This window comes from Macrosteles quadrilineatus, unplaced genomic scaffold, assembly GCF_028750875.1.
Source record: "Macrosteles quadrilineatus isolate MER2022 unplaced genomic scaffold, UCM_ALF_1.0 Scaffold_9__3_contigs__length_116548681, whole genome shotgun sequence".
In the NCBI taxonomy this organism is placed as follows: Eukaryota; Metazoa; Arthropoda; class Insecta; order Hemiptera; family Cicadellidae; genus Macrosteles; species Macrosteles quadrilineatus.
Window position 1 is genome coordinate 80,921,287 of NW_026542602.1, and position 15,589 is coordinate 80,936,875.

General features: G+C 33.2%; 1 protein-coding gene across 2 annotated transcripts in view; it reads left to right on the forward strand.

The window, feature by feature from the left end:
• Positions 1-3,292: 3,292 nt before the first annotated feature.
• The window catches only part of LOC129003024 (lachesin-like), a 335,838-nt gene continuing 323,541 nt past the window's right edge, over positions 3,293-15,589 (forward strand). For both annotated transcript variants that reach the window (XM_054431222.1, XM_054431223.1), the window contains exon 1: positions 3,293-3,677. In XM_054431222.1, the coding sequence (XP_054287197.1) occupies positions 3,614-3,677 (64 nt within the window). In that variant the 5' untranslated portion in view covers positions 3,293-3,613. The remainder of the gene's footprint in view (positions 3,678-15,589) is intronic.

Here is a 15,589-nt window from a genome sequence, read left to right on the forward strand (position 1 = left end):
CTAGTTTCAATCGTAGAACATGTTTAAAGTGAATTTTAAGTATTTTGGTTTAATCCTGTGCAAAAGCTTGTTTGCATTTAATTATATAAAGTCTTAGAGTGGTGCAAGGGACACATAGCCGCATTAAAGAATTAAATTCACCACGAGACAAAGAATTCCCCTTTCTTTCAGTTTTAAGATGTAATCATGGTCAATGGTTATCGTGTATATATAAAAGAACATACCTTATAAATTGCACTCGAAACAAGCCATTCGTCTGGAAACTTACACACATATCACATTTTATCAAATTAAAGAGATACAACTATGGTCTAAATCCGACTAAAAACAACCCAGTTTATTTACTACTATAGCAAATATATATAACATCTCTTTATAACGACATTTTTGGAGTAATACAACGTTAGTAAGCAGCTGATTAGTCATAAGTGGAATCTAACACATTCAGTCCCCAATCTGCCGTGTCAGACGTGTCAGTCGTGCGTCGTGTGTCGTCATCACTACACGGATCATTACACTGGCAGACACGACGAGCAAACACACATTTATCCGTCGTAACTTCTCCTCTCTCCTTCTAACACTCGTCTATATTATCTGTAGTAGTTTAGGAGTTAGTAACCGAACATGTGATATCATTTTCATTATATTCCAACGTACTTAGTTTTCCAAACCAAAATGTATTTTACTCTATGAGTAATTCATTCGCAAACATTATGTAAATCGGAAATATCAAAAATCCTTTACCTATGACTGTTTTTTAAAGTAGCCTTTTCAGTTCAGTTCTTAGAATTGAAAAATTTCTTATAAAAGCATTGTTTACCTTCATAGCAGTATAGTTTTACACATAACAACACGGGTAACGGTCCAATGAGGTTTTGAGGATTGAGAGAGAATAAGTAAAATTGTAATGATTCGAACTTCAACTATCAGCTGTTCAGTCTAATTTAATTGTTAAGTGGTGGAATTAGTGTTTGGTACAATAGTCCGAGCAAACTAAAAAAAAAACTGACACAGGGATCAAGATTCAATAAATATCGGCGGTAGTCCCAAGTCAATTTCTCGAAAAATTTTCATACAAAATGCATGTGGTTTCTTTTTTCAAAATGTTTCCAATGTTGGGAAATGCCACCATTTTAAATTGCGATTTGAGTAGTTTCCTGGTGCACCGATTTTCGGCAACTTTTAGTATGTCATTCTGCAAACCTAACAATACAAAATAAAACCATGAAACGTTTTCCTGCAATTTTTTTAAGGTTATATCCTATATTTCTCTGACAAAAAAATTTTCGATGCATCACTGTCAGTGGCAGTGGGAGGTTATATAAACGAAAACCTAACCTGTCTTAAAGTTATTAGTATTGGTATCATAGTGAATTATCACTATATATTTAATCAATTGCCCTATTCGGGTTCGCAACAACAATTGTATTGATATTCAATCTCAATGATGTTCAGCTTTTGTGATCATTTGTCTCGTTTATTCCAAGTTCCCTTCTTGCATTTTCATGGATACAGGTGTGGTTTTGATGGCTTGTTTTTAAATCACTAAAGAAAGCCTACAACTTGTGAAATATACCATCTAGAATTTCATATTAAAGTATTTAAGAATTACTATTTGGTTCAGCTTAGTATTGTTTAATATGCATGGCTGTTATTTTTTACATTTTATCGGAATTAATATTTTATTGGAACCTGAGTGCTACTCATAATCGAATATCAACGAATATTTATTTCAATTAGATTATTTGCATAACCTGGTTAAAACTTTGTTGTGTTTATGAAATGAAAATGTTGGTCAGGAAGTAACTATGTTTATGAATACTGTAACTACATATCCATATTTTGGTCTCTGAAATGGGTTTTAGCCAATAAAGCCTAGTAGCTTAATTGTGAAATAACACCAACTACTAACTTTTTTTAATTATAAAAAAATACACACAGAAGCAAAGAGTCCGTAATTAAAGACCCTGTTTTATTAAATTTTAATTAAATTTTTGTTTGATTTAAATATAATTAATTTTCAGAATCAGCAGCAAAACAGACATATTCCAAACTTTAATTTGGAAATAATTATTAAAAATACTGCTATGATTTTATCTAATTATGCTTGCGTTTAAGAGTTTATTTATTTTGACAACCTAGATTACTAACACAGTTATAGGTTTTAAAATAATGTGTAATGAGTTTTTGACATTTGTTTACTTTCCAGATGTATTTCCATGAAAATAACAAATTAACGGGGTGGATGGAGTAGGGTTTTTAGAAATTATTATAATGACACATCAAACATTGTTATTTGTAGCTGTATTACTAAGTAGTACTGTATTTTAATAAAAACCTTAACTAACAATGTACTTATTTTATTATCTAAAATTTTGTCTCATCTCAAGTTTCGCTTTGCAGGTAAGTACATCAAATCCTTATTTTTATTGTGTTTCAATGTACTGTATTTTTCAACGTGCATAAATTAGTTAAATATAGTCCAAACTCAAACCACCCACTAGAGTAAAGAGCAACTGTAAAATTAAGCAAGATGTTCTGCATAGCATAGCTACTCATCGAGATAAGCTGTTGCTTTCTCCATGAATATTAACTTAAATGCCTAGTAATCAAAGTTAGCATTCCCTAATTTCAATCCATTAAACGCATAGCACCATAATAAAATTGTTTCCACTGTATTCTCGGAAGGCAAATTCCAATCAGCCTAAGGGAATAAAAACTTATATTATTAAAACGTTGAATCCCCCTAAGGCTAGTCTTATAAAACACTAACTCAATCACAGTGTATATTGTAACTGATTGTTACGGTAACTGCAAACCAAGTGTGCACTGCTCACATCGACATGTTAAGACTAATTTTAATAAAATGGACAAGATCACACGGTGGTTGACTATTTATTCATGGTCCATTACGAACATTACCCAAGGATGCCAAATATTTAATACAAAAAATATAAAATTTACAACTATACAATTTAACCTAAGCTTTCGCAGATTTAGTGGGATGCTAAAATCACATGGTCTAAAACCTCGAACCTAAAAACCAAAGGTGAAACATAATACTTTCACGAAAGAAAAGACGGTGTAATAACGGTGAGTAAAATTCACTTAAATACTTTATGAGGCTGAGAACCGGGGTGTTATATAATTTATTATTGCTCGGCACGTAGGCGAGAGCGGGTGCGTGTGTATGAGTACAGTACAGGTGCACGGTGGGTGGGTGTGCGCGTGTGCGGCGAGATGCTAGCGCCCCTAGCGGCCGGCGGCGGTTCTACGCCACACTGCAGTAGATCTGCAGGGAGGACACTTTAGGATCTGTAGTTTCGCGTCATATCGGTGCTACAGTTTGTTTACCTACACCGGACACTCCCAACTGGCCGCTGCCGGTTTGAAGGTGCCAAGTGCTAAAGTGTAAGGTGCTATTAACCTAATTAAGTGTCTTGTGGGATTCAGTGTCATCAGATATTGCTTGTTAAAAGTGCGAAAGGGGTGCGAAAAATATATAGGTGTTAGTACGAGTTTCGAATAAGGTGTCAACGTTTCCACCTGCACTGTGTTTCTAACATGTGATTAGCGCTAGTGTTACAATGTATCTTGTGTTGTGTCTGTGAGAATGGTCCTGGTCAACATGAGGAGCCTTGCCGCTCTACTAGTCACGGTCTTCTATATAAATACAGGTAAGGTCCTAGTTTACTCTTGTTTCAATCATGTTGTAAGTTGTTAAGATCTTTGTAATCGAATGTGCTTCTGGTTAGAATTGAAATAGTTACAGGGACAGGATATAAAACCACCCTAAAACGTCTAAGAGGTTCATCTCTCATAAGCTACGATAATGATTAATGTGTTAATTAATGTGGTTAATGTGATAAAATTAATGTGATATAATTTTCCTGAGGAGAGATGGGGTGGGCCCAAAGAAAGGTTATAACGTTAAATTAAAATATTTTTAGTAGTAAAAAATTAATCAATTGTAGGTAAATTGAAAATTTGGCCCAATAAATATGTACCGAATCTATATGACAATCCACTGTTACACCCTTTGCATTCTTTAAAAAATTATTACAAATTAGGTTGCAAAATTAAGCCTGTCTCTAACCATTCCGTTTTCGGCTCTTGTTAAAACAGTGCCCCTAGCAACAGAGCTCTGTTTTCTTGGATTGTGTAATGTATTTAAGCTTAAAGACCACCTGGACAGGTTTATGGAAGAGTTGAGATAGGAAGTCCAAAACTACTTTTACTAGATTTATTAAGAATGACGTAATTGTGTTTTAATTATCTGACATGTTGAAGTTTGAACTAGGTTGAGGTCTTTGAAGTTTTCCTTACTTAAGTAAATATAATGAAATAAAATCGTTTAAATATATTATTAAATTAACAATACAATAAATTTATGTCAGGTGTATTTCGGTTACTAAAGATACAAATGGCCAAAATCATAGACTATTAATTTAGTAGTAACATTCGTTTACCAACAATATAGCGAAAAGGTAGGATTAAAAGAAATATGTAATTGATTTACCAATCACTAAAACAGCACGGCACTAAATATGAAATCAAAGATTAGTTTCAAACAACAATTGGGTTAATAATTTAATTTCATAGGGAATTAACTAAGCAATTAACATGAAAATGAACTGAACTCAGTGAACGAACGCAGCTTTTGGGCAATCATTTTAAACCTCAATGTGTATTGCTTTATTAAATTATGTGTAAATATATACCACTGTATGGATGTATATTGACAATTAATTATTATGTATATCTTTCTACTTTACATAGCATCATCCTTCTGATGTAAACTAGTATTAATAATTTATTCTTTTAATAATTTCATGGACTTATTAAGAATAATGTGCTTTATATATATTAAATTTGTTAGACTTTTAAGTTATTGCATCGCAGGCTAACAATTATTACATGGATTCTATTTGCTCACAGGGAATTAAAATTATACATTATGCCAAAGAGTTGTTCCTTCGTAAAAATTCTCTTATTATAGCTTTTTATTTTTCATATCATAGTCTTTAGTTTTCAAAGTACACTGGCCAAATTTAGTTTTATATAAATAAAACTGTAATTTAGGGTTATTGTGGTATCCTTACTGTTTTAAAAGTACTGCATGCTATTTAACTGCAAAGGAATAAATATCATTAAATCCAAAGAAATTCTAATTTGAATATGATATTTATCTACCCATCTTATAATAGCTACAAATCTTGATAGACTAGTAACCATAAAATTTTAAACATGAGTAATGATCAGATAATAATATGCGGAATTGTTTATAGGTAATAAGGCGTGATGTTAACTTTAAATGTCTTTTTATAAAAAAAGTATCATAGCCATTAAGCTTGAAAAATAGTCAATGACGTTAGTTAAATTATAATATACTGTACTTAAAAATATAATGCACAATTCCAGTAGTTAATTATTCATTTTACCTCAGGTCCAGAAACTTATTATTAACAATCAAAATGATTCGATAATTAAAAAAAAAAAATAATAACCCAAGGAAGGAAAACACATTTTGTTGTATCCAAATAAGCTAAACTACTCGTTAACATATTTTACATGTTTACGAGTAGTTTAGCTTATTTGGACCTTAGTGCATAAAAATTTACATAAAGTTAAAAAAAAAAAAATAGATAAAGCAAAGAACACATAGCTAGACATGTTATTTCTACTCTTTGTAAATATTCTTTTTGTTATAAAACAATGATTAACATTGATTGAAACCATATTTTGAGGATTTTTAAAAGTTTTTCAAATTAATAACTTGTATTATATGCATAAGACTTATTATACACCTATATTGATATACGATCAATATAACTATGGCTAGAATGATTATTTTATGAATTAACCTACTTGTGTTGACTGTGTCAACTAAGCAGCCATTTTTTTTACAGTTTGTGAAAAAAAGCAACTTGGTAAATTAGTACTAAACTGTGGTGATAGTTTGACAGTCACTACAGCTAATCCATACTTTAAGATCTCGAGTCTAGAAAAATTGTTAATTATTGCAATCGCTTGATGCCGATTTATTTCATAATAAATAATAAACGAGATTCGACTGATTTAGTACACCAGGTTTCTGAACCATATTCTATTCATATTTTTTAAATGCATTTATACATTTATAAATTATAGTATTAAAATATTAGAGCAATATAACGCCATAGATAATGCATGGTACAGATTTCAGTGGTCCTTTTCCTGATATAGTCAAACTTTTTTTACTTGAAACTGAGAGATTTATATAACCTAAGAGGCCGTATGTTCCTATGACCAATACACACTCGATATGACTAAATATTATCCATAAAGAATGAAGCAGTAAATTATAAATCAGCTTGTATAAGAGCGTGCTGCACGGTTAATCATTCAAAGTAGAGTCTGGCCACACCCAAAACGTCCACGCATTCTGCCAATAAACCTGATGTGTTTTTAGAAGAATAAAATGTATGCATAAACTATAATGAGACACCTTTATTTGTACAACCAATTTAACTGAATAGGGTCATAAAATATGTAAAATGTAATACTTAAACATTGCTTTTGTGGTATTTTTTCAGCTGTTATAGCCATTATTTTAAACTGAAAAAATCTATTTTAGCTATTATAAAAAAAAATCTATTATTATTATTAAAATCTATTTTTTTTCTATTATTTTTCTTATTTTTTTAGGGGAGTCTGTACCTTTTTGGTGAAAAAAAAAGATTTTTTTATTTTTATCTTAAAAAATTCTTCAATTCTTTGTGTTTATTTATATATATAACACTTCATATTTTGCAAAAGTTTTTTTATAAAAAAAAAAACAAATAAATAGTACTGCACGATATTTTTCAATGTTCTTAGGATGCGCGACCTAAGCCCTTTAGAACTTCAAGGGCGTTTTACCGAAAATAGTGTTTTGTAAAAGTTAGGTACGCATAACTTCAAAACTATAAGAGATAGCAATATGAAACTTCACACACATCTTCTTCACATCATGGTGAGTAGTGCTTGATACCTCTTTTAGTTTAAAATGATTTGGTTTAAGTCATTACCAAGGTAACATACAAAATAAATCAGGTAAAAAAATTGCATATTTTATTTATAAAAATAAAAAAATAAAAAACAAGAATATATTTAAGTTTTAACTAGCAAGCCGGGTACCCTATGGCATAGAGATCATGTAGTAAAAATTTCACTTTAAATGGTTTATAGGTTGCTGAGGAATGCGTACCTATATTGGTGCATATCTTCCCATTTAAATAGCATTAGGGCGTAAAAGGGACAGACTCCCCTTAAATTTCGTCTGAAAATGCTTCCTCTTTTATTATTTGATCATGCATTCAGATACTGCTGAATACAACATTGAACGCATAAATGCAGCTCTAGTTTCATATACATTTTCTTTTCCAAATTTCCTCTTTAAAGTGAATTCACTGAAGATTGTACATTTAATATCAAGTATTATATACGCAAACACGTTTTTTATGCCACTATTGTCTGTATTAGTACTCTGACAAAACAGTGTAATGTGATAAAACTCGTTCAATTTATTTTAACCCGTGTATAAGGGATCTAAAGCCAATTATATTACTATTACTAAATTATTTTAGTTTAATTTAAGCAATATTGCAGTTATTAAATGTTATATCTCTGGGGTTCAAGTCCTAGATTTTTCATTTTAAGTTAATATATTTTTCAACGCTTTTACAGCTAATATAATCCACAAAATAGAATTTCTAGGCAAGTTACATATCACGCAATGTTTGACGTAATCACTTTATACCTTTTATTAGACAACAACAAAACTGCTATTTTCCCCTTTTGTTTGTGAACCGATTTCCTCACTAGCACGAATCAATTATTTTATTACCGTGTAAAGAAATGAATAAGGGTACGTCGACATATCCATTTCACAAGCGTGCTCAATGACTGTTAATTAGACAAGCCTCCTGACTTTTGATAAGGGAGTCAAGAGAGGGGGGAAGCCCTGGACCCTATCAGTAACCGAGGGGGATTGTCGCGGAGGGGACTGTCGCAGAGGGAGGTTGTCGCTTGCCATCGTTGTCGTCTTGTGTACATCAATATCACAACCCTATAAACCTTCCAAAGGGAAGGCTAGGCTCATAAAAGTTTCGCCAACCACAAAATCTCTTTCGCCTCCGCTCGCAATATTCTTTATACTTGCAGTGACCCGTTTCATATCGATTACAGATTGCTTCCCTTCCCTCGCTGAGATTGCTGTAGATGTTTAAAGGAGAAACGTTTATGTTAGGAAATATAGTTTTGTTTAACCATTTTATTGGGTATTTAAAATAGAGGTTATTATTATTGTTTCGACAACCCACGTGACACACTGTATTTAGAGAGAACAATATAGCCTACTCTGGTATTTGTAAAATCCTCTTTTTCCTCACTTATAACTTATTAAAATATTTAATCAGGATTGGATTATTATATGTGAAAAATATTTTAATTTAGTCACAAGTATGGGAATTTAAATTTCGATTTTAAAAGCTAATTTAAAAATTTATAATATGCTGAAAAGGTAAGTTGCATTCATAAAAGTAATGATTCTTGTTATGATACACTAGTTATGAAAGAACTAGCTGTTAGCCCGTCCTAGGTACGAGAATCAAGTAGTCAATTAAAACCAATTCTAGAAATAAATTCTACGTATGTCATTTCATTTCTATCCAAATGCTCTGAATTTGTGTCACAAACTCTGAATGTTTATAGCTGTTACGTTAAGCAAATGGTTTGATACAAAAAGCCAATCTAGAATGTTAGCGTCGGCTGCTAGACTTTTTTAAAATGTAAACTTAATTTCTAAAAAACTGAAACCCTATACTAAAATTATGGCTTCAACATTCCCTAGTTCTCAAAATTATCTTTCTTTCAACAAAAAAATCATGAAAATCCGTCAAGTAGTTGATTCAGAATAGTGAAATAAAAAACCCTGTCACGTTTTAATATTTTAAATAACGCATAGATTAGGTAACAAATTCAATAAATAGATATGATTGTAAAATGTGTTTACATCCTAATTTAAAATTATTGTTAACACTAGAATACTATTAATTGTCATTTGTTAATTACGTAATGACCAAGTAGAATCCATCAACCAAAAACAAAGCAATTAGCTTCTATTTAACAGAGGAAACATAATTACATAAATTAAGGACTTCGTTTCTGGTATAAAATAACTGAATTTTGTTGGGTTAGGTTATGTCCTTAAGACTGCTATGACATCTTAATCAAACTGGGGTTGCTCTTGTAACCAAACATTTTTAAATTTTGAAAAACATTATTTCATTATTATGTATAAAATAATAACAATTTATCGTGTAAACATTTTTATTATTCATACCTATTTTATATAGAAAAAGAGCTAAGGGGTAAACGTAGTACTGCGTTGACCACCCATGAAAATATGGAGATGTATATATATATATATATTTTTTTTTTTTGCTTCAAACATAAACATAATCTTTGACATAGTCTTTCAAAAATATCACAATAGCTTATTTCTTGTTTTTAAATTACGAAATTCCACACCCTTAAATGAGGTTGAGGCTAGGCCAATGTGTGAGTCTAATACTAAAAAAAAAATTTAAAAATAAAACCATTAGGTTTTTTTTTTTGTACAGTATACTTTCCATTTTCAACAAATTGAGTCAACACATTGTTTGGAAAACCACAATAATACTAATCAAACAAATTTCAAAACAAAATTAAAGCTTTCTTTAACCTCTGTAACAACTAAACTCGTAACTGTTTGTTACATTTGTTAGTTTATTTGCATTTTGTTGGATTAAATAAAGGTCCCTTTAGGGTAAACAAACCTTTTGAGTGTAAACAATGACACACAATGCATTTAAAATCAAAATGATCGATTGAAAATGGACCTGAAACAAACACGATCCGTTAATCAAATAATTGTTTTGGGCTCCCCTCTGGGAGTGTACAGTATGTTCTTTGAGTTACCCTTTATGATAAATTTATGAAGAGGAAATTTTTTTAAATCTCTCCACAACCATGCATCACTTATAAATATTATTTTTTGAAGCAATATTGCTCAAATACGAGTATTTTTGAAGACAAAGGTACTGTACTGAAAACGGATGTTTATTCCATGAATTACTAATTAGTATGTTACACTACCAACCCCATATTTTAATCAGAATAGTTCAGATTTATACTGTACCAGCTCACCCCTTGCTCTGCTATATTCCATGCACAGGCCCAAGGCTTAACCTGCCAACATCCTAAACGTTTTTAACAGCTGTAGTCAAATACAATGTGTCAACTACTATTGACTCACGTCTCATTTTACATAAAGTGTGTAAATCGATAGTTTAAACACACAAGTTAAAAATAAGGAACCCCTAGTGCAAACAAGTTATCTTGGAGCTATAAGCTTTACCTAATATTAAATTCAAACATGGACATAATATTAATTTGGAATAACAACTTCACCAATATTTCTGTATTTTTAATTTTTATGAGACCTTTCGCCAGCTATGCTGGCATCATCAGACACAAAGAGACCTTGGACTCTCTTGTGAAAAGAGGCATCATACAACCTGTTGAATAACTAGTAAATTGGGTAAGTAATGTTGTTGTGGTGGAAAAGCCCAATGGGTCCTTAAGAATTTGCATTGATTCAATAGTGTTAATACAAAACTATGACATTTAGTTTAGTTTTGTGATGTGTCTGATGATGCCAGCATAGCTGGTGAAAGGCCTCATAAAAATAAAAATTTCAGAAATATTGGTGAAGTTGTTATTTAAAATTAATATTAATTCCAATATTACCAGTTCTTCTTGAAGAATGGACTTTATATTATAACAATATTCTAAACATTATTCACTTAGGAGTTTGCATGATATTTTTCCCTTTATAATATTAGTTCGTAAATATCAATGATTGAACAGAATAAACTGAACGGTTTTTAAAGGTATGTAAGGTCCACCCGAGTCATCTGATTTCTACCTAATAGTTTTTCACTCGCCTGTACACTTTACACATCATGTCTATATAACGGGTAAGTATTAAAAGTTCTAAAATAATTCCAAATTCCTAGTTACTTCATTCCTAATTTTGTCTGCAAACTTGTAAGTACATATATACCAATAGCTCTGAATTAAGAAATTAATTAATTTATGTAATCTTTAAGCATAAATTTTCTGATAGAAATTTAATACCCTGAACTAAAACAACATTTTAATTTTCATAAAAAAATTCTGCATTTTAGCAACTACAGACAGAGAGACGGGATTTTGTAAAACTACGACTACGTCTTTTTCACCTGAGTTTCTCCTATTCTTTGTTCTCCCCTACCAAAGAAGCGCGAATGGAAATGTTGATCAATCGATGAGTACGACTGATCAGACCGTCTTTGTTCTTCATTTCACGGATGGACTGAGAACAAACGATTTGTCTAATGTGTTGAAGCCTTGGCGGAAGAAACATAGCTCTGTCGCCATTGTGTATCAGCAAATATTTAAGGATCTTCACCTATACTCAAAGCAGAACTAGAATGGCAGGAAAAATTAATACCAATTTGGGTTAATCCAAGCTTAAGACGTGCATGGAAATGCGATGTGTTGGCATTAGTCTCCTGTGATAATAAGAATTTCTGAAATTTATGTTCAGGTAAGGATAATTGTTCTATGTGATTTTCGATATTAATAGTCAAGAGTTTTTTATACTTAGTAAATTTTTTGTTTACTCTGATTACCATATTAAAGTGACCACTAATCTCGCACTGTTTATCTTTTAAATTGTTTGTTAACTTTAGAAAAAAAGCAGCCAGACATTATATTTAATTTTCCATAAACTTAATATGCTATTCCTAGGTCCACAAGCACGGATCCGTCACATTTCAGAAGTATATTAAACATGATATTTTGAAAATACTTTATCACTCAAATGATTCTAATATTAAGATTTTATAGTTTGTATTTAACATATCCTAATTTATATATTCCTTGCCAAATCACATAGCTTTGATAGTATATCGCTCACTAGTCACTAGTCGTCACACGAATATATGTTTCATCATAGTGTTCTTATGCACAAATGTATTGTTTCGTTCATGCCAATCAGTAGATTTTACTACTACGCATAATGTAAAAAAATGATCCTATTTAAAGTATTTCATGACAAGAAAGTTAAGTAGGAATCCTTTTTTTTATGTGTAAATATTATACACATAACCCGGCTAAGTGGGATGAAGTATATGGTGCTTGCCAAGTTGTGTAATGTTTGAGAATCTAAGGGTTGTTTCTGGTTGTTCCATTAACTTTAATCACCGACCTTGCCCAAAACAGCTGTTGGTCTCTATTAACGCACACGCTCCTGTGATCCCCTCCCCTCCCTCCCCCCCAAACACGACAAACCCAGAATCCTCGCAGCAAACTTTCTCGGGCAACATTTTAGGAGTTAATTCTGATTTATGGCCATGTATGTTTCGTGTAACTAAACATTTCGTGGTTATCCACAAACATAAACTAAACGAGTAGATAAGCCTAATTAATTGTATGAATCTAGCTTGGTGTTGATACAATAGGATAGTTTTATTATTTGATTTCCTAATAGTTAAAACATAATTGTGCAACTAGTTAGCAAAGTGTGTGTTTCTACTTTCTTGTAATTACCTTATTGTTAACTATTACGTTGTAATTATGTTTATTTACAACACGATTCAGGTAAAATTTATTTTATACATTGAATTGATTATTGTTCTTGAATTAATATAAACATTATCAAAACATATTTTAGTATCACAGATCATATTGCCCATCTAAAGTTAAACATCGTTTCTAATAACAGTGATATTGGTTTAATTGATCTTAGTCGTTCACTTACATTGTCACGAATATAATTAAAATTCATAAATGTAATACCGTGTTGCACATACCTATTCTCATTTCCAATTGTAGAATTCCGTTTATTTAAGGGACCAATAGCCTATTTAACTATGGTAACATTGGCTAACGCAATGTGTCTACAATATTAGTATCAGGTTTTAGTGTGAGTAACATCACCGAAGTGTTTTCGAAAAACGAAGCAATATGCAATGATAGTTAGACTAAAATCATCAAATAAGCAATGGAAATATTTAAAAAGAACTATTTGTAATTTTATCACATTTAGTTATTAATCGAATATTTGTAATTATTATTATTATTATTATTATTATTATTATTATTATTTGTTGTCATGAGAGCCGAAGCCCCCTGACTGCTTACCCGGTACCTATCCTTCAGGACATACCCGGGCCCCATGATGTAGGCCGAAGCTTACGCGTCAACCTTTAGCACATCATGGGCGGATGACTTAAGGTCATCAGGCTCGCCGGCTGCCGAAGCAGACCCTTCGGAAAGAGGGTTGCCCCTCAATCCTAACCAGGGATTCCGGCTGCTTGTTTAAGCGTCACTCCACCTGGGTTCCACTAGGTCGGAACCTAGAGGTCCATAGTAGAGCGCCCCGACGCATTTAGTGCAAGCAACACTCGGGACCTATCTCATCCCTGACAGGCAGAACCCGCCATCAATAGCCAGGAGGAAGGGGACCATCAGCACGCTGACGGGGGGGACCCCAACCTCCCATTAACACCGCTGCCCGATCGAGGCCTGACCCATTGCTGGGAACCAGAGATATCCAGAGCGATAGATCCCCAGATACCCCTGGCGGGCTCGGACCCAGCACCCGATCTACTTCGTTTGCCCGTCAGACCCAACATCACTGCCAGGCCATCAGGGTTTCCCAAAAGGAGGCAGGTATAGAAGTGGGACCCACCCGGATGAACCTATCCACCAGAGGTGGCGACACCCTTGACTCAATTGAGGTTCCGGGAAGAACCCCCCACACTCAAGATAACCATACCGTCCGTGCTCAGAGACAGGGATAGGTTTGCATAAGTACCTACAAACCGTTGCCCTCACACTGCGGAAAGTTACGTTGCCCTTGAGTGTCCCCGTGAGCTGCGGGTACTTGCCCGTTTTCACCTCCAGGAAAGGTTACTTCCAAAGTCGAGGATTTGCCCACTGAATGCTGGTCGCACACCACAAGCAGGCCGAAGCCCAAAGTACCACAGACACAGGTAGGTTAGAGATTATGATGTACTTCCATCTCTCCTAGAGCTAAACACCCCTCCATCCTGGATAAAGGAATGTCACTGGGACCCGATGCCCAGTCGACCATGTCTGTGGCCAACTTGAAATGCCGATACCAACACGGAGCATTTACCTCCCCTCTGGGGGCTAGGTATTTCACCTCCCAGGACGAGGCTACTTCCAAAGTCGAGGATATGCCTCACAAAATGTCAGTCGAACACAACAGGTAGGACTCAGTCACAACCACAGTTACAGGTAGTTGAGGAGAGGCGGAATTAACGGCGTCACTGAGAGCTAAACACCCCCCCCACCCTGAATGGAGGGAATGTCACTGGAGGCTCCCCCTAAGGGGCTGGCGCTTACCAGTCGTCCATAACTGTGGTCTACCTGAAGTGCCGGGTCTGACACCGGCACTATTTGTAATTCTGTAATACGTATAACTGGTGAATATAATATGTGTTCTAGATGTAGAGGTTAAGTGGTAGAGAGGCCTTGCTAGTCCTAACTTCGCCTCCCAAATAAAGACATTTTTCATTTCATTTAATTTAAACATATAATTGAGTCATTTATTGCACAACAGCTGCTCTCAATTTCATGAACAACCATGTAATTCATTTATACATGGTGGAAAATGTACCTGAACGGTTAAATATTTCAAAAAGTGATAAATATAGTCCCTTAAAACTTAGTACACAGCTCATGGCCGTTTAAAATCATTTAACACTTAATTCATTGATGCACCCCTTCAGGGGGGCGACCCGCTAGGAGTCAGAATAAAATCTTAAATGTATGCATTGGTCGACTTTTGTATCGAATTAAAGGTCTTTGTTAGTAAAATACAATGTTGCGAACACGAACTCAATTGGACAACCGAGTCAAAAATGACAGCTATTCAAAGATGCATTAAATTTGCATTGCTTTTATACGCAGCCTTCTCAATAATAAATTTTATTGCTCTATATTTATTGCTCTGTTTGAAGCTATATCTTTATAACTCTTTAAAATATAAAGACCCAGGACCTTTTTTCCACCATGTATAGTAAGCAAACACTTAAATTTCCATATATACTGTAATATATTGTGAAACTTACTAAGAAATCACATTCAAAATATCCCAGAATCTTACAATATATTATTATACAGGGTGAATTTTAAATGAGTTCCCCCCCTACTTTTTTCTACATTTCTTAAGATATCATCTCTGGACCACGTCAGATCATTGTTGAGTAGTAAGTACTTTATTTTGACTGGGTATACATTTTTGGCCGCCATCTTGGATCCGCCATATTGGATACAAAGTTTTTTTTTTCAAACGTAAAGGTAGGGTTATGACCCATCATTTCAAACTAAAATTTTACGCTGATTACAATGCCGCAATGAGTTTTTAAAAATCTTGATCCGTTCTAAAGTTATGAGGACTTATTATAACTTTATTTTTAGCCAATTTTAACATTGTGCATAAAAAAATAAG